This window comes from Patagioenas fasciata, chromosome 3 (genome assembly GCF_037038585.1).
Source record: "Patagioenas fasciata isolate bPatFas1 chromosome 3, bPatFas1.hap1, whole genome shotgun sequence".
Taxonomy (NCBI): domain Eukaryota; kingdom Metazoa; phylum Chordata; class Aves; order Columbiformes; family Columbidae; genus Patagioenas; species Patagioenas fasciata.
This window is the reverse complement of record NC_092522.1, coordinates 94,882,176-94,905,741: the sequence shown is the minus strand read 5'-3', so window position 1 is coordinate 94,905,741 and position 23,566 is coordinate 94,882,176. Positions and strand designations below refer to the sequence as shown.

Below are 23,566 nucleotides of genomic sequence, written 5' to 3'. Positions count from 1 at the left end.
AACTTTTGTATACTATGAAACTGAAGATTATGGAAAATTATTAAAATCACATTGTGAATTTTGTCCATTTATAATTTGAATTCCTGTGTTTCAATGGTATCAAATAACAATCATAGAAGATCAAGCAGTAGTACAATAGTAAGTTGTACAAAAGCAGATTCTTCAAGTCATCCCCTTGTCTGGAAGAACTTGTCCTGATGCTGCCTCCTTCTGTTTTCCCTGCATTCTCAAGGAAACTCTGTCTAATTCAGATTACTTAGATTTGTCTCCCCAACTCTCTCCTTAGTCAGAACTAGCCCGTGCTGAAGAGCTAATGTCCTTGTCACGGGGAGGTTTAAGCACAGGTTTTAACACTTTTCTTACAGATTGTCCGTGCTTTGCCACTGAGTGGGCCCTCTGCCCAGCTCTTGAGGACCTTTAGTTACTGTCGCAGTAGTATAACTGGAAGGAAATGGAATATTGGCTTTAAATGGATATCATTTGTATAACTGGAGAAAAAGCCAGCACAGTTAGCTTTCTGTGGGCAACTAATGATCTTACTTTATGAACTAGTTTTCCACATTTACATAGCTACTGTAAATTCTTTCAGTATCTGTGGTTTTTTGTTTCATTGGTTCCTCCCTTAGCTTGCTCAGGTATGCTTATATTTTTTTCTCCTTTTTCTCCTTCCTGTTCCTTTGTATAGTTCTCATCAAAAGTTCTTCCTTCTCTTATTTCCGCTCTGACCTACTAAGTTGGTGTTTCAGTATTTGCAGTCCTTTTTTCTACTTGCTCTTTAATATTGCTGGAGTTGGGTATTTACTATCTTTACTTTTTAAACCCTTATGTGCCCACAATGAGTTTCTGAAAAACTATATATTTTTTTTAAATGACAGGGAGCATAAGGCTTGTAATAGTCTACAATTGACTGGCATTGAACTGTATTATATTGCAGGACTACAGTACATTGCTAAGAAAGAAAACTTGGTTCACACTGAATTTGTCTTGATGTAATCTGATTCTAGGAAGCCTATATTGCAACACTGATTCCTGAGCATGTTGAAAGTGAATGTAGATATATAGCACCACATGAATGTTATTGTGAGTTGTCATTATTCCAAAATGGAGATGTCTTTATTAAATGTTTACAGTTGTATCAAATTTGGACTAACATAGCAAGTATTGATTGTTCTGTTTTCTCATTGCTGATTCCTGTTCTTTTCAGGCACACTGTATTTTTGCATGTTAGAAAATACAACAGTTGCAGCTCGCTTATGGTTGCCATAAATGGAATTGTTGCTTTATTTTAAAGTCAGCAGTCTTAATTCTAAAAGGCAACTGGATAATGTTTAAAGCAACATAAAATAATCTGTTAGTGTTGTAACATAGTTTAATTCGATTCTGTTGCTTAGACAAAACAGTTCTCATCTGGAAGTTACTTTTTAAATTAAAATTCTCACTAAGATAAAGTACACTTTTTTGATTCTTGTCTGTACATTATCTGTTGATCATCATCTGTTAATCATGTAAATATGTTTTCCTAACTTCAGAAAATGGAAAATCCTGATGAACTGGCCGAACTTATCAATATGAATCTTGCTCAGCTTTGCTCACTTTTGATGGCGCTCTGGGGGCAGTTTCTGGAGGTCATTACCTTACAAGAGGAGGTCACAGCATTACTGGCACAGGAGCATCACACGTTAAGAGTAAGTATCGCCTCTGGCTTTAGGAACTTGGCCACATTCATACACTTACTGGGATGCATTTTTATGGAAATGTGTATCAGAATGAGTCTCCAGATTCTAATTTTTCAAGTTTTATTTGGGAAGATTAGTTGGAATCATAAAGGGAGCTGTTGTATTGACATTTGTTAGCTTGTGTTTCATGTCGTTAGAGTTTATTCTTGGAATATAATACATAAAATATGAGTATATGTATGAATTTATATTTACAAAACAAGTAATTCATTCATCTTTCGAATAAGAAATGCAGTTCAGAAGGCAAATTGCAGTCTGTGGAATAGGATGTATTTGTGCAGAATGATGTATTTTTCTGCAGAAGCCATTCCTAGTGCCTACCCCACATTTTACTTCCCTGCTGCCTTTAGGCTGCCTCCTTACATCATAAAACAAAGTGTACTTTCCTTCTGAATTAAGAATTTTTAACATTCATAAGCTTAGATGTGTCTCTTAAGTGGGATTTTTAAAAAAAGAAGAGACATATTGGAAATGATCTAATGAGTATGTGTGTATGTGTATAAAAATATCTGTATAGTGAGTACCTACACACACAGTTGATCATGCAGTTACTGTGGGCTCTCTCCATCCGAAACCACAGCAATGCTGGTTCCCATAGTGAAATATTTTCAAATATGATCTCAAGCGTTACCTTCACTTCCTTATATATTTTCCCTCTCATCCTTTGTGGCTGAGGAGTTGAAGAAACCTAACATTGTGACGTTTTCAGAAAGTAAAATTCATTAAAACAAAAACAAATTAAATATGACACCCACCACATTTGTCTCACACACGTTACAGAATAGGTAATTTTAAGAGATTATCTGGAGGTGCTTCTTGTACAATCATTTGCAGAGAGCCCGTTAGAAGGTCTGATTAAAAAGAATATGTTTTCCGTGCTTTGTCAAGTCACAGTCCAAAACAAAGTCTATTTTAAGGCTTTATTTCTGAGAGATTTGATTTACCTCACCAGCATTTCTGTCACTTGCATCAAAACCCTTGCTGTTTTGGTTCTGGAGGGGAAACTGATTATGAAGGATCATTTCACTGTGGTCTTATGTACAGACTTGATAAATCACATTGTTTAGTAAGGGAAATCATGGTTGTGGAAACGGCCTATTCTGGAGAATAAATGGAATAGTTCAGAAAGAGCGCAAGGCTTAGTTGTTAGATGTGCTAGCCGTAGGAAAGTGTGAGCGTTTTACTGGCTGTCTATGAGTCTTACCTTTCTGTGCATTTCATATAAATTCTGGAGTCCTTCAAGTCCTTTCAGTTAACTAGTGGAAGGTATGAAATGAAAATACTGTTTCAGTTATCCCACACTTGCATTTAACAAGTATATATTTAATAAAACCAAAAGAACTATTAATACTTTCATTTTTACTGCTCCAGCATTTAAGGAAAAAAAAAAAAGATACTGCTCTTAATTATGTTTTTAGCTTCTTAAATGTGGTTTGTTTTAAAATCTCTGTAAGTCATTCTCTCTAGCTCTCAAATACCTTAATTACTGAGTTTTACTGCAGTTATTTTGGGGAATATAAATCAAAGTAGTTAATTATACAATGTGAATTGAGATACTATGTACATTAAAAGTATCTCTGGGATGCTTTCCTCTTTTCACAAAATTTAGATAGGAGTTCCCTTCCCTCCCCTCTTTTTTTTTTTTTTTAAAGTATAATTTGATTTCGCACCTGCATATTTTCCCTTTCCAGGTGCTATTAGGCCCAATTGTTTTGTTTTCTGTCACTACACATACATAAACTTGTTTCAAGCACAACCTCATGTTCAGTTTTTGCGTTTCTTTGCAAAAAAACCCCTGATTTAGTCTTTAATAAATGCTGTTGAAATATCTTCTGAAGATAGGAACCCACACTTGCAGTGTAGTGTTGTAGGGATGAAGAGTCTTAAGTCGTGCCCAGTGTATCTTTGCTCACAAGGGACACTGAGTCTCTCAAACTTACAAGGTTTCTAAGTTGAGCTCAGAGGTGATCCTTGTTATAAATGAAAAAGGTGAGCTTATTTTATTTTTTTAAGGAAGTGGCTAATTTCTATTTGTGATGGAGTTCTGCAGTTACTGGATACTACATTATCTACCCAAACATCAAAGGCTGAAAAAGAGATGCGGGGCACGTGTAATCTTAAACTTAGCTTTTTAATTAAAGCCTGATAGTGAAGAGCAAGCAGGCTGACTCTAAAGTTTGAATAATATGGCATCGAGAAGGAAATTCTACCTGAGTCAACTTACAGAGAACCGGCAATGTGTTATTACTAAATTTTAAAGGGACTAAGTTGCAAATGTGATACTTGTTTTCTGTACTTCAGGACGTGAAGAGCTTGTGTAAATACTTTGCAAATGTATGTAATTAAAATACATGTGAAAAGACATAGCTGCACTGGTTTTCCCATGTGTCAATAGAGCACGAGCCAGCAATCCATAAATTCAGTAAACCTTTAAATTAAAAAGATGTTGAATTTGAACCTTGGTTGGTTCGGTTGTTGATTTTGGATCCTGTTTCACAGTGCTTAGCATAATAGTTTGTTATTTGTATTAATAATCTCCTTAGAATTTATATTCTGAGGGTTCATATAAACTTATTTTGGAAAATGTGCAATGATCGTGTTTCCCTAGAGGTGTTATTTGCACATGTCCAATGATGCAGGCTTTCTGGTTAGTGAATTTAGTTGAGATTTGAGAGATGATGTTCTAATTCTCCTCTTGAGAGAACAACTGTCTATTCTGGAATAAGATTTTTGTACAATACAAAATTCTATCAGTCTAAATAATCCCTTTTATTTTGGAAATCAATAGTCTGTTGTGTTCTCTACTGGAGACTGAGTCTCTTTTAACTTTACCTTTTCATCTTGCAATATTTATAGACTATAATCTCCCCAGGAAACTTCTCCCAAGGAAAATTTAGTATTAATCTAAGATGAATGAACCCTTTCAGGGAATCAGTCATCTGATTGGTTTAGATATTTGTATTAAAATACACCGTAGAAATGCCTGTCATGTGTATTTGGCCAAATGCCTTTCACCCTCTTTGCACAGGTGCTTATAAAGCAGGTATTTCTGATGAAATGTTGTTAGAAAATAAGGTCATAATGACATAATTTATTTTAAGTATTTAAAATTATTTTAATAATTTTACTTATTTGACTTGATTATTTGAACACTTATTTTCAAATACTTTGAATATTAAGTACTACATTAAAAAAATTGGGAACACTTTAAATGTACTAAAACATCCATCAACTACCTTGTCACACTGGTAAGTTTTATGTCTGTGTTTTATTGAAAAAACTGCTTAGTGTGTGTTATTTTATATTGCAAAAAAATTGCACATTAAACTAGTTCACCTGTTTGTTCCATAGTGGCACCTTGTGGTAGGTCTGAACATGCTTTTCCAAAAATATTTCTGTCAGTTTGATTAGTCCTAAAGTAATGAGAACTCAGATCTCAGACTGCATCTTTTAAATGTGCAGGGACTTGATAAATATCCCACAGCAGTTTTTCTGTCTGATATTTCTTCTTCTTTTGTTTACATTGGGAGGACCACAAAACCCTTAATTTTGGGAAGTCTGTAGGGACTAGGGAACAATTTTCTCCTGCAAAGTCGTGGTGGAGTTGGCTCAGGTCTGGAGCACCTGAGTCCCTGACACCAGCTGGTAGTTGCTTTGTTTCTGCAGAGCCCGTTTAACAACATCCAAGCAAATGCCTTGGTCTTCTCATAAGTTAAGCAGTGATTTAACACAATAAACCCCTGTTGGGGTTTTTTGTTGTTGTTTGTTTGTTTTGTTTTTGTTTTGTTTTGGTTTGTTTTTTTCCTCTCCTTAATATTGATTTGTGTGGGCTTTCAGAGCTTGCTTTCAACTAGTTTTATACTGTTGCTATTAAGAGTTGTCTGGAGCTGGTAATCAGATTTTCTTCAAAAGCTTTGGAATTACTTAAACAATTGCAAATGGGATTTATTGCAAATAGAAAAAGCCTTCCGTTTTGGATCAAGACAGTGGCAGGATTCCAGAGATCTGGTCTCCATGTAAATCCAGTTCCTTTATGTCGTAAAGTGATTGTTCACATCCAACTGAGGAAGTGTGGTTTGGACGATCAGGTAGTGAGGTGGACTGTGAAGTGGCTGAAGGGAAGAAGCCAAAGAGTTGTGGTCAATGGGGCAGAGTCTAGTTGGAGGCCTGTATCTAGTGAGGTGCCTCAGGGGTCAGTACTGGCATCGGTATTATTCAGTGTATTAATCAATGACTTGGATGAGGGAATTGAGTGTACTATCAGCATGTTTGCTGATGACACCAAGCTGAGAGGAGTGGCTGGCACGCCAGAAGGCTGTGCTGCCATCCAGTGGGACCTGGACAGGCTGGAGAGTTGGGCAGGGAAAAATGTGATGAAATATAACAAGGCAAAGTGTAGAGTCTTGCATCTGGGTGGGAACAACCCCAGGTTCCAGTATAAGTTGGGGAATGACCTGTTAGAGAGCAGCGTACGGGGAAAGGGACCTGGGGTCCTGGTGGACAGCAGGATGACCATGAGCCAGCACTGTGCCCTTGTGGCCAGGAAGGCCAATGGCATCCTGGGGTGTATTACAAGGGGGGTGGTCAGTAAATCAAGAGAGGTCCTCCTTCCCCTCTACTCCGCCCTGGTGAGACCCCATCTGGAATATTGTGTCCAGTTCTGGGCCCCTCAGTTCGAGAAGGGCAAGGAACTGCTGGAGAGAGTCCAGCGCAGGGCAACAAAGATGATTAAGGGAGTGGAGCATCTCCCTTACGAGGAAAGGCTGAGGGAGCTGAGTCTCTTTAGCTTGGAGGAGACTGAGGATCGATCTCATTAATGTTTATAGATACATAAAGAGTGTCACGAGGATGGAACCAGGCTCTTCTCAGTGACAACTAATGATAGCACAAGGGGCAATGGTTCGAAACTGGAACAGAAGAGGTTCCACTTAAGTATGAGAAGAAACTTCTTCACAGTGAGGATAACAGAGCCTGGAACAGGCTGCCTGGGGAGGTTGTGGAGTCTCCTTCTCTGGAGACATTCAAAACCCACCTGGACGCCTTCCTGTGTAGCCTCATCTAGGTGTCCCTGCTCCAGCAGGGGGATTGGACTAGATGATCTTTCAAGGTCCCTTCCAGTCCCTAACTTTCTGTGATTCTGTGATCCAAAGTCAGAACCGCCTTGCTTGCCCCCTGGGAAGCAGCTTTGTGCTCTTCTCTTGGCTTCAACTGTGGACAGCTACTAATTAGGCAGTATTCCTGTTACTGTTTTATTTCTTATTACCTGATTGGTTTGGGTATTTATTTTAAATTGTATAGTCTACAACGCTAACCGGTCTGCTTTTCATGATTGATTGTTGTAAAATCTAGTTTTTTTAACCTGTAAAATAGTCTCAAATTCTGTTGTATAACGAGCTTCTCCCTTTCTGGGGGAAAGGCTGGGGATTAGTTCTTACAGAATCGTGTGTTTGGAAGGTAGATGTCTGTTTAGAAAAGCCAGCTGGGAAAACACAGAGGAATATTTAGGAACACTGATTCTAACCCCACATGTGTATGCACAAACTCCTAACATCATTTCTGAAGGAAAGCAGGTATGTCTTTTGTGTGTGTCTGGTTACTGTTGCATTTACAAGGAAGTTTTCCATTTAGCATGTTCTTTTTACTTCAAAACATTTTCCATTACTGTTCACACATGATGTTATCAGTGAGATTAATTTTATGTAATACAGTAAATTGAATTCTGGAAGGTTGGGACAGGAGTCTCAGCTTCTAGTGCGGATTAGAGATTGAAGGCTTAATGTGGTTTGAGGTGTGGTTTTTTTTTTTTTTTATTAAGCAACTTTGACCATTTTTTTTTTTCCCAGTTTTTCTTCTGTTAAAAGAGGAAAAAGTAGAAGCTATGGAACATAAAACTTGATCCAGACGGTACTCTCTAAAAGTATACTGGGCCGTGTATCAGGAAGGAAAACTAACTCCCCTGCAAGTGCTTGTCTTTGAAAAAAAGTTAAGGTGGTCCTGAAAGCCTGACGTTTGCCAGCTAACACACAGGATTTTTCTCCTGCATGTCTGTGCTCGGGCTGGACGCAGGTGCTGGTCACAGCTCCGAGTGAAGTGAAATTGCTGCAGGAGCTGAAGTGGGTCTGATGGTGCTCTGCCAGATACACCGCAAACCCTCACAGGGAAACCCCATTGCCTGGGAAACGGGATAACTTTAGAGGAAAACCCAGAGTATACTGAGGAAAGAAAAGGAGTTGGGGGCCAGGAACTGGCTGGTAAATAAAGGAAGCAGACTAGCTGCAGCTGTGTTTCTCTAAGTGGGATAGAAATATTCTTTTAATTGATACAAACAAATTGATGTTTATGCCCAAGTTAGTGAACAAGCAGCTGCTGACAGCCACTGTCCAGCACATTGTGTTTTTTATAGGTCTTGTTACAACAAACAAGATACTGTCTTAATGTATTGAATTGCATTTTTTTATGCAGGTCATTGGGCAATTACAAAAATGTTCTGAAAATGTATCTGGATTGAGTAATATTCCAATATTTAATAGTGGAAATGTGAGGAGTCTCGTATTGCAAAGCCTTAATTTTGGGGTTTCTCTGTACTCTATGTTCAATACATTGATTATGTTTTTATTTGTAGTAAATTGCTGTATAATTCACCCTCTCTGTTTCCACACCATGTGTTTGATGATAAAAAATGCTTCTGTTATAAAATCCTGTTTTAGTATTGTATGGTTTATTGACATCAGGCATACAATTAAATCACGAATACAGTGCTTGTAATTAGTATACATTTTGTTATTGCCTTCGTAATTTGCGGCTGAAATCTTTACAAACAAAAGATGTTTTGCACAGTAGTTTACTGTGGCCTAGAGAGTATTCATAGAAAATTTGAAACAGGTACTTCTCTGTATATTGAATATCTAATGGGCTTCTACTTCTGAAGGTAATCCTCAACACATGCAGAAGTGTCCATCAAGCAGTAATTTCCTTTATTCCTATTGAAGCTTCTCTTAATATTTTTTGTGTCATTGTTTGCAGTGAGACTTCTTGAATTCTTGCTAATCAAGTTTACAGCAGGCAGTTGAATCTAATGTAATTCCCCTCAGTCATCCAGTGCACAAGTGAAAATTCTCGTTTCAGTTGCTAGTCTTGTCTGTGGCATCCTCTTCCCTCCCACTCAGACTGAATGTTTTAAAAAAGTAACTGTTCATCATACATACAAGTTAATAACATTACTGTATAGGAATGCAGGTGGATTTTCAAAAATTGTATGTAATAGAAAATAAGTTCTAACTCTATTTGGATCTTGCAGGTGCGCAGATTTGCAGAAGCATTCTTTTGTCTTGAGCATCCCAGGCAAGCTGCCCTTGCCTATCAAGAACTACAGTGAGTAGCCTTCTGAAGTGCACAGCACGTAGTGTGTGGTACCGTTATTTTATAGCTTACGTGGTGTGGAGGTACCGTCTTGCAAAAATACTTAACATAACAAGTTCAAGAGAAACATGTCCTGAATATAGATTTGAAGTTTTTTAATGCAAGTTATATCATAAACTATTAAATAACTATTGAAGCTATTAAACAACTAATTAGTAGAAAAGCTGCTACTAAAGTGAGTTAAACTACTACTAGTTTCTGTTACTTTAAAAATAAATAGTTCTACTTTTTTCATGTGGGACTGCTTCCTTTTTTTCAGTGCTCAGAGTCATCTCCAGATGTGTGCAGCAATCAAAAACACTTCCTTCTGCAGTTCCCTTCCACCCCTCCCTATTGAATGCAGTGAACTTGATGGAGATACAAACTCCTTGCCTATAATCTTTGAAGATCGATATTTAGATTCAATTACTGAAGGTAAACACACCTCAGAGTGCAGTTTTCTTTTTGAAGAACTGAGCGAAAGTTATTTAAAACCTGACTGGTTTTTTTTACATTTTTTACTGTCTTTGAAGGAGTACATTTATTTGTTCAGAAATGTTTCTTTAGTTTGAATTTTGAGAATATGTAAAGTTCTATAATTACTAGTGGTTTATAACATCAGTTACTTGCATAATCTTGTTGTAAACTATCCTTTTTCTTTTTTCCCCTTTGCTTTTTTTTTGTGAAAGATCTGGATGCACCCTGGTTGGTAGTTCAGAGTCTTCCAAGATCAGAGTCCAATAAACTGGATAAATTTGAAGCTGAAGAAGGTTTTGTAGCTGGTTTTACTAGCCCAGAACTGAAAATAAGACCTGCAGGTGCCTCCAGCGTTTGGCATCCAGAAAGTGAAAAGACACTAACAAAAACTTTGAAAGGGAAAAATGAAGATGTAAATAAATCCAAAGTTAAGGTTACTAAGCTCATGAAAACAATGAAACCTGAAAACACAAAAAAAGTTGTGAAACAGAACTCTAAGGACTCAGTGGTCTTAGTAGGCTACAAATGTTTGAAAAGTGCAGCACTGGAAGATGCCTCTAGGAGCTCGGAAGGCAGGCCTTCATGCAGTGCTAACGAAGGGCTGGACCCTGCATTAGGTGGATTTCCTTGTGATACAAAGATCTGCACCAGGCAAATAAGTCAAAGAGAACTTCCATTTTTGCCATCTGGAACTGAGGAAAAGACTGACAAGACCGAAGGTGTCCAACCAGGTCTGGGTAGCTCCGTGCACTGTGAAAATGTGGCTATTTTTGATAGACTTGCTATCTCCCGGACAGATTCTGGAACGATACAAGCAGATAGTGCTCTGCAACCCAGAGGTACACTTGAAAGTTGTCATGGAGGTCAACCAGCTACCTCAGGAGTCAGGACAATTGAGGTGAAACCAAGTAATAAGAATCCTTATGAAGGGGAGAAAGTAACTGTTAGCATTGGATCATGGGCCGAGTTTCCGCAAGATGGAGCGCAGGGAGAGAATCTGCAGACCCCCAATATTCAGTCTTCAGAATCTGGAAATAAAGTGAACTCAGGAGAACAGGAAACGGGGCTTGAAAAAGAAGATGTCCATGAAAGAAACTGCCGACATACCAGTGACATCTTAACAAAAACGAAAAGTAATCAGCCTTCTCTTCCTACAAAAGAAAGTCAACTTTCTGTAAGTGGAGACATGACTAAATTACCTGATGTTAGTGTCACATATGCCTCTTCTAGATTTTCAGATTCAGGTGTAGAAAGTGAACCAAGTTCTTTTGCAACTCACCCCAACCCTGATCAGGTTTTTGAAAATGTTCAAGGGCAAAGTGCATACAATGGTGAGAGAGTATTTCCTCAGCTTTTACTGAAACCGGACTGTGCTACAAAAAACACAATAGAAAGCCATTGCACAGAGAGTACCAGCGCTGTAAGTGAAATACAATCATCCCTGACATCCATAAATTCTCTGCCTTCAGATGATGACGAGCTGTCACCTGATGAGAATTCAAAGATATCTGTTGTACCTGAATGCCAGCTAAGTGACAGTAAAACAGTACTGGATCTTGGAGCAACTGACTTGCCAAAATGTGATGACCATAAAAAACCAAAAACCAATTTGCAGCAACAGTGTGTTTTATTTTCAGGGCATTCAGATAATGAAACCCTGTCTATACATTCCTCACTCTCAGGAACAAAAGATCTTTTACACTTGGTTGGTTCAGATGAGGATTCATCCACTGATGTGAAAAGTTACAGCCCACAAGCAGACCTTGGCATCACCTGCAAGGACTCTCAGGACCTTGAAAGGCATCTTCACACTACAGAACAAACAATTAAATTGCATTTGGAAATTACTTGTATGGATGAGCCATCTGTTGTTTCAGGTTCTTCATCTGTAAATGCAGTGTTTGAGGTTGAAAAAACAAATGAAGGAAAACATAATGAGCCTTCAGAACTGAAGGAGACAACTGAAGAACTGTCAGTAGCTAAAAGTGAAACTGGTACAGATAATCCTTCTCCAACCAGTAGTACTGACATGGTAAAGCAAGGGCTTGTCGAAAACTATTTTGGCTCTCGAAGCAGCACAGATATTTCGGATATTTGGCCTATGGACAACAGCAATCCTGTTAGCCCTCAGAAGGAAACGTACGAAAACCAAGTTATTTGCTCTTCCCAACAAGACGAGGAAGAAGAGGAGGATCAAGAAATGATTGAAAATGGGTATTACGAAGAAACAGACTATAGTATATTAGATGGAGCTTCCAGTGCTGAACAGGATCATGGCTCAGCAGAAGAGGGAGCCCTGAGGTCTGAAAGGATTGATAGTGGGCATCTGCAAGATGGAATGACTGTTCCTCCTGTCTGTACTCCTGGTTGTCTGTCTTTTCCTTCTTCTCTGAGAGACTCTCCTTGCAATGTTATCTGTTCTTCAAGGAATAAATCTCCTGCAATTACACGACAGCCAGGCAGCACATCCTACAGCTCAGCTTCAGCTGTTTCCTGGTATGAAAGCTCCCCAAAACCGCAAATGTTAGCGTAAGTGATTGTTTTAAAACAAAGTTTTTTATGCTTTTAGAAATGATGTTAAGGGGAAAAGAAGTGTGGTTGGGCTCCATGGTGCCCCCAGGTCAGTGGCGTGTGGATTCTGCGTGCTCAAATGGCATCACATTTTAGATGTTCAGGTAGAAAGTGTATCAGCACTGAATTCCTTCTATCATTTATTTTGTGATTTTATGTGTTTTGACAAACTTAGAGCAAAACGTGGTATGTTTTGTTTCTCTAATATGTTCCTGTAAAAAAAAAAATAATCATTTGTCTCAAAAGTGATGTTGTAATGGCTACTGAGTATAAAAATGGTGTTTTATGAAATGGAAGCTGTTAAAATAGCGAGCATAGGAAAATGTGCTTTGAGTTTAAAAACATAAATCCAAAACCATTCTGTAACTGCTTGTCCATTTAATTAGTTAAGTGAAGCAAATGTGTGATGCTAGCCAAGGTCATGGCCTTATTTTTCAGTCTTCAAATATCAAAAATGTAACACCTCAGAGATCACAATGCTCTAAATTACACTGCAGTTTGGATACCAGGAAAGCCAAATTTAGAGGAGCATCAGGGATCCCAGATTGCACCTCCTCTTGCTGTAAATATAGGAGTTTCCCTGACAAACCCTGTGCTGCTAACTGAATGTGGGAAGCAGCAGCTTATTATGTTGTATCGGAAGTAAAATGTTGCTTTCAGAAGGAAGAAAAATTAGAAGAGAGGTAAAAACAAGGAGAACACTAAGAACGCAGAAGAGATAAAAGACCAGATAGTCTGTGGTAAGTAGCTGAGAAAAGGAGGAAGGATTGAGCAGTGGTAGAAGAAAACAGGTTAGAATCAGACAGAGAAGTAGCCTCTGAAATACTGCAGGGTGGGTACTGGTGTGGAATGGAAGGGATTGAAAGCAGAGACTATTTAGGGTGTTCTGTTACAATAAAAGAAAGAAGGAACTTGGAGTAAAATCAAGGACTTGGCCTTAGGGAAAGCAGAGTCTCCCAGAGCGTGGGATAACTGGAATTCTAGAGGGCACGATCTGCTCCACAGAGAACCAGTGTTGGTACATTCAGTTCAGAAAACATGCCTTGAATACAAAAGAAGTAACCTCTGCTGGGGAGTGATAAGACCAACTGCCTGCAGTGATTTCTCTTCAGGCTGACTTCACTGAAGCCAGTTAGTGAGGAATGAGCCAAAGATAAGTCTGGGAAAACAGAGAACAGAAAGTAGAATGGGAAGAAAACAGTGAGCAGGAGGAAGAGGACGGGATGCAGCGTGGTGCTGTGAGGGACCGTGCAGAACACCTGGATTAGGGAGAGAAGCACAAGGAAGCATAGAGCTTGAAGTGCTGCAGGGAAGCTGATATGCCATTAGTTAGGAAGGTCATACACAAAAAACTGAGGGAAGGAAGAAAAAGGGAGGAATGCAAGGAACTCCGAGCATGTGAGGAGCTCGGCTATTAGAAACTGTATAGCGTATGCCTTCATGTAATATCCAAGAGACCAGAGGTCTGGATCTGGCATCTTCTCAAGAAACTATCAGTTGTTCAACCTACCAGAGGGACTTTCTGGTGAGCTATTACAGCACTGGGCTCCAGCTCTCTGCTGACCTAGGAAATAGGTTTTAATTTTGGCAAGAATTACCAAAAGTCAGTGGAAATCTTTACCTTGGCTTCTGATAGATTGTGGCATTGTTACTGCATTTGAACAAAGCTGTTGCTTGCTCAAGACCAGAACTAATCCAAAATCTTCAGTGGTTTCAGAAATACTTCAGAATTTGCAGGGATGTTCAAAGGACAGAAAAGAGTAGCACTTGGGGGTACGGATTTTGTTACAGAGGAAAAGGGGCTGTAGGAAGCTGCAATAAAAAATATATTGAGGAACTGTCTTGTTTTGTGAAGATAGTAACTTGATAAATATATTTTCCTTTGTATGAATTCCATAGAAGACAAAATAAAAGGACAGTACAAAACTGTATCCTAGGAGACTCTACGTTTCTCTGGCAATAGTAAATGTTGTTTTATCACAAATATGGTTTCGTTCCAGTTTCCTACAGGCTAAAGAAGAATTGAAGCAACTTAAACTTCCCGGATTTATGTATAGTGATGTTTTCAAACTGGCTTCTTCAATACCTTACTTCAGTATGGAAGAAGATGACTATTCAGAAGAAGGAATACATCTTATAGTCTGCGTCCATGGCCTAGATGGTACGCTGGGAAATGTGATACTGAATGAGATAGCAGTTCAGATTAGCAGTTAGGATTAGCTTTTGTCATTTGAACTCAGAACTGAATGCTTCTGAAATAGGTTAACTGGAGGGAAATGGAAGTCTGACACTATACTGCTACATTTGACATTTAAATTAATAATTTTATGTAACATTTATCTTTAGTAAAACTTTCATGCACATAAACACACTTTACACCATAGTTCACATTAGATAGATGTTCCAGTTTTTTATGTCGTATTGGTTTTTGTCCATATTGTGGTAATAGAGTGAAGTTACCAACAAAACAATTTTGTTTAGAATTGGTAATGTTACGTTTTCAAGAAAAATAAAATATGTGTATCTTGTTAGGAAAAAAAAAATAGTATAAGTAAAATGCAGTGAAGTGTTTATGAGGTTTTAAAAAGATGACATTACTGAGTCACAGAATGGTTGGGGTTGGACAGGATCTCCAGAGATTGTCTGGTCCAACTCTTCTGCTCAAAGTAGAGTCACCTACAGCAGGTTGACCAGAACCCAACCCAGTTGGGTTTTTGAATGTTTCCAAGGACGGAGGCTCTGCTCTGGTAGAAATGAGAAAATCTCTAGCTAATTGAAAAGTTTAAAGAGCTTCACCTGCTTTAGTTCAAAGCATATACGTGTGTCAAGAAATAATATCCCCTCTAGTCAGGATACTCATAGCTTTCTGCTGTCAATGTTTTTGTCTTTTTGTTTGAGAAGCTTCTTAAATTAACAATGTAAGGAAACACAGGATGGCAGTAGCAAGAATATTGGACTGGACCAACACTGTACAACTGCCTTGTTTATTTTTCAAATTCCTAAGTTAAAAAAAAAAAAAAATAGCAGAATAGCTTTTCTTTTTTCCTTGGAGCAGAAACCGCTCTTTGTTAAGTGCTTTTAAAATGGAACTCAGAGGTATTCCTTCTAGTTTGCCTAGAATTGATGCAAAAGTTAACCTGGCCAAAAAAACCTGTTGTTAAAAAACCACGTCTTTGAAGCCTTAGAAAAATCCATATTATTAGAATTTTCTTATGAAATGGTGAGTTCATACAAGTTCTTTCCTATTAATAACAGATTTAAATAAAAATCTTGTTCTCTAATTAAGGCAGAAAGGGTACTCTTTCTTCAAAAGCATACACAATCGTTGATGTAGAGAAATCTTCTAGACGCTGGTTACACTGGCATTTGTTGTCTTGGGTACCAGTCTAAATGTATCTTTATTTGCTGACAGTCCACTCTGCTGTTTTATTCTATGAAGTTTACAAGTTGCCCTTGTGCCTTGCTCCTTCCCTGAATTCCTTAAGCTAGCTCTGAGTTCTCTAATTGACTTTCATCAAAGTTAATTAGGTTTTAGGGAAAGTAATGTTCACAGTGCTGTTTATCTGCTGGATGCTAAGACAGAATCAAACACGACTTCCTAAATCCTTGCTTTTTTAAAAGTCCATTGAATGTCATTTTTCTAGACGGTTTTGTCACTGCATTTGGCATTGCAGTTTATCTTCCTGAGTCTTACTGAATTTTAATTAGGGCTGAGAACATCGTTAGCTGTGTTTAAAGTTGTGCCATAGGTTCATTTTGGTATTCTGAGTGCTTATATTGCAAGTTAACTTCACAGTACTAACTCTTGATTGTTTTTCCTTTTAAGGTAACAGTGCAGACCTAAGATTAGTGAAGACTTACATTGAGCTGGGGCTACCTGGAGGGAGAATAGATTTTCTTATGTCCGAAAGGAATCAGGTATTTGACAAACAGAAAAATAATTTTTGTAAAGCAATGAACAGGGTACATCTTTACATGCTTTTTAATGGCACTGTCGTGTTGCAGTTTACAGTTTGTATGTTTTTATTTTATTCTCACAGAATTGATTATTTGACCCGTGGCTTGTGTTAAAGTAAAAAAAAATAGTATGATATTGAAGGTAAATGTATAAGGAGTAGTATTTGTTGCTGCCATTTTGTTGTGTTGTTGGATCTCATGAATTCTCAGCATAATCAGTTAGGATTGTGGATAAAATACCCCTGATGCTAATGGTGAAAATTATGATAGTGAAAACTGATGTGGCAAGAAGGGAGATGTGTTATTTCACAGGATCTGAGAAATGCAAAATACCTGTCTGTTGTTTTTGTTAGTGCACTGTAAGATCTACATCATGGCACTGAACCAATATCAAATTACTTAGTGCTAAACTTTTGTAAATTTTACTATTTTCAGGTGAAGTAAACATGACAAAGCACAGAAGACCAATTTTGTACTTTGTGTGTGTGTGTATTACATATTGTAGTAGACACTTCAGGGATGAATTAGAACCGAGTCTCTTCAGTGGCTCAAACAAAAGGTTCATGTAGTGCAGAAGCTATTTCTGGCAATAGCTGCTGGGATGCTTTGCAGCCAGGCTGGACAGGCAGCAAGTGACGCCTTCTCTTCTCTAGCCCGATAGATTTTGGCAGTCAGCAGTTCTGAAACTTTCTGATTTGGGAATTCCATTGAGATCACTGGGCCTAATAGCTACTGATGGATTTTTCTCCTTGATGTCGGCTGATTCTCTTTGAATGTTCATACTTCCAGTTTCCACAGGCTACAGTTGAGATTAATTCTATAGTTCATACGCATTAATAATTCAGTTGCAAACAAGAACGTTTAAACAAATCCCCTTACAGTTTGTTTTGGAAAAAAATAGTCAATAATCATTCCCCGCTTTCCGCTTCAGTTAATTAAGTATTTTATTAAAAAATAATTTCTCCTTCAGAAGGCAACTGCAGAGACTTAGCCCATTCAGTATTTCTCAGGATGACACGTGAAACAGTTTCTGCTCACGCACGATACCCTTCCCTGCCCTCTTTCAAAATTCTTATAATTTAAAATAAGGATGATCAGAATTTAGGGCATTTAAGATGTTTGTGCACTGTGGACTTATGAAATGCTGCATTGATATTTTCTGTTCTTTCCTTGCTTTCCTAACATAGCTGATTATATAGAACACAGATGTATAGATTATTTGCATATATGTTTAGGGCTGTTTTTCCCTATGTAACGTTATTTCACATTTCTTGCCATTTTATCATCCATGCATGCAGATTCTTCTGAAATTTGGGTCGGTTCTAGATTGGACTATCCTGGATATGTGGTTTGGTCTCCAAACTCTGACATCTCATCTCCTTCCCTTTCACAAATTGTTTATCGATATGTTGAACACTCAGATTTTAGCACAGATGCTTTTGAACTGGCATTGAAAAGTTTTAGGCAGCCTTTGCCTACCTCATCTTTAATTTTTACCACTAAGCATTGTAGACAATCAACTATGAACCGAGAATAAGGCTCTAAGGATTTTTGTTTTGTTTTGAATAAACAGTACTAATACAGACTCTGCTTTTGCAGTGACTGTCTCATTTCTGTTTCATGGGTAGTGTGATTAGTTCTGAACATGCAGTTTGGTCTTCTGTTTCACTGCAGATAAAATTATGTGTAGGGGAAGGCTTAGAAGTGAGACTGGTTGTGTAATGTTAAGATTTGTTTCAGTGTTACTAGAAGAAAGTAGTCTTACAGGAAGATGTATATCACTTTATGGTACAAGAAAAAAAACTTGAAGAATTTATAATAACTAGCTGTAGTGTTTGTATTCAGAGTTAATATGGATGTTTTTGTTTGTGTGCTGTTGAGCAAAACACTGGGGGATAAGAATTCAGACTGAATGCAGAATGTATATTGCTGCATTAGAAAATACAGTTATTATTTTTTCTTTATTTTACAGAATGATACCTTTGCTGATTTTGATTCCATGACAGATCGCCTTTTAGATGAAATTATACAGTATATACAAATTTATAATCTTACCCTTTCAAAAATCAGGTAATATTTGTTCTATATTATTTATAGAAATAACCTTAAAGCTAGAGCCCTGTGTTGTTCTGAACTGTGATACCCAGGAGCAGGCCCAAGGAGACATGGGAAAGAGAAATTCAGGGAGGGGGGGAAGTAGGGGAAAGGGGGACAAAGGAGAGAGAAGGAATTCCCAGCTGAAAGAAGACTGAAGAGTGTTGTAACCTCACCTAGTCCTGTTGGTGGTTTTAGGGCAGAGTTGTACATCACATGTAAGGAGATGCTGTCCTGTGCTTCCTCAGATCCTGCGTGGTGGGGTTCTGCAGAAAAACAGATAGTGCTTAAAGAAGGTCAAAGGAAACTGTAATAGTGCTATGTCAAGATAAAGTTAGCTTTCTTCTGATTTTATAGTCTCTTCACCAAGTATGACATAGCAAACTGTCTATATTGCCATCCCTATAGGGAAATCCCATCCTATTTGTGACACTGAAGGGCAGCTGCATGAAAAAAAAATTTCATCATTTTGACGTTTGCTGACATTTCATCTGCTAAAAAGCATGTTTTGCATCTTAACAGAAGGCTCATCCCAGTCTATGCATTCCTGTTTCCTTTTTCTGTTACTTCCAGGGTATTCTTACTCCATTTATTTTCTCAAAGCAGGGTACACTGTTTGGACAGACTATCGTCTGTCCACACTTCATTCAAGCGATACACAGTTCAAGCCACACAGAATGATACTTGTTACTGATAGAAACTACAGTGAAACTAAAGCAACTTTAGCCCTCACTTGTTACTCCACTACCAGACAATTGTTGTCACAACTAAAACAAACTAAAATCAGCTCAGGCCAAGACAAGTCAAGAGCAGTTCTGAGATTCTGCACTGTCAGGTCAATGCAAAGCCTCTTGCCTTCATGTAATGGCAAAATCCTATTTATTGTGCTACATTCTTACACTGAGATAAGAAAAGGCAGCCCCTGTACCATCAGAACCCAGAGCCACAGTGGAGCGTCAGCTTTAGTGAACCAATATTTTTGATACTACCAACACGTACATTGATCTCCTCGGAACAAAATATTTGTGCTCACTACAAGTGCAGAGCAAGCATGAATTCGAAGCTTGATTCAAACCAAGAGCAATTTGTCTTATAAAACAACCGTTTGGTGAAGAATCACAGAGTACTTTAGGTTGAGGAGACCTCTGTAGGTCATCTGGACTGGTTACCTGCATCAGCTTCAAAATTAATGCAGCTTTGAAGCAAGTCAAATTGCTGTCATACCTGTTCAAGTCTGGATTATCTGAGAGGATGGAAACCCTTCCAGTTCATCACATGGGTACAAAATAAACCACATGCTCTTGGAGTGTAGTTTCAGAAACTGTTCCCCTAGTGTCAGGCCGTACATAAATTTCTGATGACCTGTACTGGACTCCCAGTTGGATTATTCAGCTTGTCATCCTCTTCCCTAAGTAACATTGGCTCGAAAAAAAAAAAAGACAATTTTAAACATGCATGTATTAAAATGCCTGTTCATTATTTCAGCACCTTTTGATTGTGGCCTTTGATGGATTTTGTGGTTTTTTTTTCTTCCATAAATTTTATAGGTGGATGGGATCTTGTGTTTGTTAGCACAGAATAATGAGGTTTTACTGTGTCTAATTTTCTGGTATGATCTGAATTGGTAGACTTGTGCCATAAAGCGTATAGAAATACTACAGTGTAATTCTATTACTTCAGTGTGTGAATATCTTAATTTCAACAGATGGTAATATTGCCACCTGCTGTTCAGAAATGCATTGGTTTTGCAGAGCATCCCTCAGTTGCGGGGATCTGAAACACTGAGTGTTACACTTTCAAAACCCTTTTTGAAGGGTTTTCCTTTTCTTCCCTTTTTGATTTGAGAAAATCCTTAAACCTTTCTCCATTAGAAAATAATATTGAAGTCTTAGTAAGTGTTCACCTAAACATCTGAATTCGAACACAATGTATTACTATAACCTTTGTTATTTTTCTAAGCCTTTACAAATTAAGAACAAGTGTTAATCTTTGAGGTGTATTCGCATAGCTAATTGTGAGCACCCTTATTTTGCTGAAATGGATCTTTCGTGTTTCTGAAGTTTTGGTTCAGGTATGCCCATATTCTTGAGGATGATAGGACTGGTTGATGGATCACTGTTTTTACAAGTGACAAAATTGTCCTTTGTTATGGTACAATTGCAAGAGTTTCTCATCCTTTTATGACATTTAATAAATGGTGGATGAACTGTCAAGAGAACATCTCTGCTTATGCTCAGATCTTCTTTAGAAAATAGTCTCTTACTCAAGAGCAATTGTGTGATGCAGGTTCTCTTCAGGATAAGCTCACGCAATTTCTGTGAATGTTTTCTTGTTCCTAAAGAGATCTATGGCTTTGTTTTTCGTGTATGGACTTCATGATGTACTCTGAGAGAATGGTTTTAAAGTTTAGTATTCAAGAGAGTCAGCAGCTCAGTATTTTGTTTTGCAAATACACTGCTGTTGTGCTGACAGCACAGAGGGTAGAAATCTTTCATTTCTAAATTAGTTAGACAGACATCGCAAGTTGTGGCAAAGAATTTCTGATATTGCAGCAATTCTGAAAATCTGGTAGTAAAAGCAAACAGGAGGGATACGTGTATATGATTGAACTGTGTATCGGTAAGGAACAAATAGCCTATTCTGTCAGGAAATGTATAATTATGTCAGAGTTCAGGGGTGGCCCTGATGTTCTATAACCTAATGTTTGAGTTCTTTCATTTAGCTTTAAGTTGGAATTTCAGAGTCAGTAATTCTTGCTTGGGAAGCAATAAAACAGTTGAGTAATTTTGAAGCGCTATATTTTACACAGATATTACTGGTAGCTTTGGTTTAACTATTTTTGTTGATGAATGTAGTGATACAGAGAACACAGGAGGGATGATCTTATGTTGTGGCACATATATGATCCAGCCACGATAGTTCTACTATATATTTTTGCATGGTTGTCTGTTCTTTCCATGTGCTGAGATTACATTTATAAAACAGGAAGGCGCTTCTTCCTTCTAATTTTGTGAGACTTGTCTCTGCCTTATCCTCTTTAAGTCAGTGCCTGGGATGCTGTGGTCCTTACCTCAGCAGCGATCTATAAGCATAACTGCGTAACTAGAACTGCTTTGTTTTATAGTGTCCCTTCTAAAGAAATGCTTTATACGGACTTGTGGATACAACATTAGGCACCTCAGATTAATAATTATTCTTAGATACATGAAGCTATAGAGTCCCATCCATCTTTCCCCTAACTCACTTAACCAGGGAAATGTAATATTCTCCTGGCAGACAGATGTTTCTCAATTGCATCACTCCAACTGATATTAACTTCTTTTGGTCCAACTGCTAAAGAGATTTGAGATGTTGCTTCTATTTTAAAATAATCAGATTAAGTTAAGTAATGTTTTCCCCCCTTATAGGGGTAGTTTTGGAAACCTTCTCCACTAGGTTGTTTCAGTAACTCTCACGCAGTCATCACACTGAATGCCATCACGTGCCCAAGCAGTGATTTATTCAGTCATGCACAGGTTGTAAGATATTTTCTGAATACCTGGTGCTAACAGAAATACACTCAGAAATAATCCTGGTTTGGGGTGTGAGATGCTGGTGGAAGGATAGTTTATTCTCACTAGCTTTTCAAAAACAATGTATAAAATCATTCTAGAGGAGCTTAGAGCATGTTTGTAATGAGTTTGCACAGCTTGGGAGATGTGAACAAGCCGTGTTTTCTGTGTGACCTAAGATACGGGCTTCTGAATGGGAACTTTTCATTCTTTTTTTTTTTCCTGTGCTCATTCAGCATTTTATGACATCACTTGTATTTTTCTCTGTTTAAAAGAAAAAAAGTTTCCCATCAAATTCTATGTTATGCTGTTATTTCTTTTTAAACAGCTTTATTGGACACTCACTGGGTAATTTAATAATACGTTCAGTGCTCACAAGACCTCGATTTAAATATTACCTCAACAAACTTCATACCTTCCTGTCTCTGTCTGGACCACATCTGGGTACCCTCTACAACAGCAGTGCTCTTGTTAATACAGGTAAAGTATTATTTTCAGTAGTACAAGTTTAGGGGAGAAATTGTCTTTGACGTGCAGTTAGCAGTTTCATGTGGGGTGCACATTTCTGCCTTACTTTGATTGTAAGAAAGTCCATGTTTCACTGTCATAGCAAGAGATAAAGGATTATAAAAATAAAGTATCAATAGAAAGATGTGCAAGAGATGGTTGACACAAACATTTTCCAGTATGTTTGATTCAGGCTTTCTATTACATTATAATGAATCTCCAGTTTCAATGTGTTGAGCTCAGTTTATTATAAACTGAATTTTAATATACTTAATCTGCAAAACAAGTAGGTTTGAGATGCATTAAAATAATTCTGAACTGCCAGTGGTGTCTCTTCTCTCTCAAAAATGTCTTAGCACCTGCAGTGCGGTTCTGCAGATGTGTTTGTACTTTATGAATGTCTGTTTTTCTAAAGATTAAATGTAGCTCTAGGAGGACTTGTAGAAACTGCAGACTTTTGAAACAAATATTTTCAGGTAGCATTGAATTTTTAAATGAAAGCTTGTTTCTGAGATTACCACCTACCTTGGAGAGCCCAAACCCAAAATGAGTAACGCTTATTTTCACTGAATAGAAATATGCATGTTAAACTCTTCAAAAACACTCTAAAAATCATGAATTACCTTGTTTAGTGCCAGTTTATTGATTGTTTTAGTATTTTATTTCATACCAAAATGAGAAGGAAAAAAAATTAAGTCACATTTAGCTTAAGAGGACAGGAATTGCTAACTGGAGTGATTGTTGGCGTTTGTGGGAGCTCTTTGAATTTGGTTGAAATGGTACCATTTATACCCCACAGTACACTACCAGTGGTGAGATTCACTTCAGGATTAAAACATCCACAACATAATTCACTGTGGGCGTTTAAGCTGGTATATCTGTGGACAGTTTCTTTCAAGTATTATAATCTGTAACTGGATCTCACCCACACCAACAAGAAGTGTCAGCATTACTTTGCTCAGGGCTGTTTGCTTGTTTATACAATCACCAGCAAATGACTTTTAACCTAAGGTTAAAGCTATCAATCTATAATCCAGAATGTATTCACCGAAAAAATAAGGATTTCTGGAATATTTAAACTTTTTTATAGTTGAAGACTGTACAAAATGTCCTTTTTGTATAATAGTCTTCCTCTACATTTCAGACTCTTTAAGATTTTGGAAAATACTAAGATAATAATAAGCTGTGGGTAATGAAGTCTAAATGACCATACTGTAGTACACATTAGTAACTGCCAGTAAATTGGCATTTAAAATATAACAATTTCTCTGAGAG

At 37.7% G+C, this 23,566-nt stretch overlaps 1 protein-coding gene across 4 annotated transcripts in view; it reads left to right on the top strand.

Moving 5' to 3' along the window:
- Nucleotides 1–23,566, top strand: part of FAM135A (family with sequence similarity 135 member A) — a 92,108-nt gene that overhangs the window by 53,765 nt on the left and 14,777 nt on the right. For all 4 annotated transcript variants that reach the window (XM_071806918.1, XM_071806917.1, XM_071806915.1 and 1 more), the window contains 8 exons: nucleotides 1,530–1,685; nucleotides 9,034–9,107; nucleotides 9,415–9,569; nucleotides 9,824–12,140; nucleotides 14,183–14,343; nucleotides 16,009–16,100; nucleotides 18,112–18,209; nucleotides 22,113–22,264. In XM_071806918.1, coding sequence (XP_071663019.1) covers nucleotides 1,530–1,685; nucleotides 9,034–9,107; nucleotides 9,415–9,569; nucleotides 9,824–12,140; nucleotides 14,183–14,343; nucleotides 16,009–16,100; nucleotides 18,112–18,209; nucleotides 22,113–22,264 — 3,205 coding nt within the window. The remainder of the gene's footprint in view (nucleotides 1–1,529; nucleotides 1,686–9,033; nucleotides 9,108–9,414; nucleotides 9,570–9,823; nucleotides 12,141–14,182; nucleotides 14,344–16,008; nucleotides 16,101–18,111; nucleotides 18,210–22,112; nucleotides 22,265–23,566) is intronic.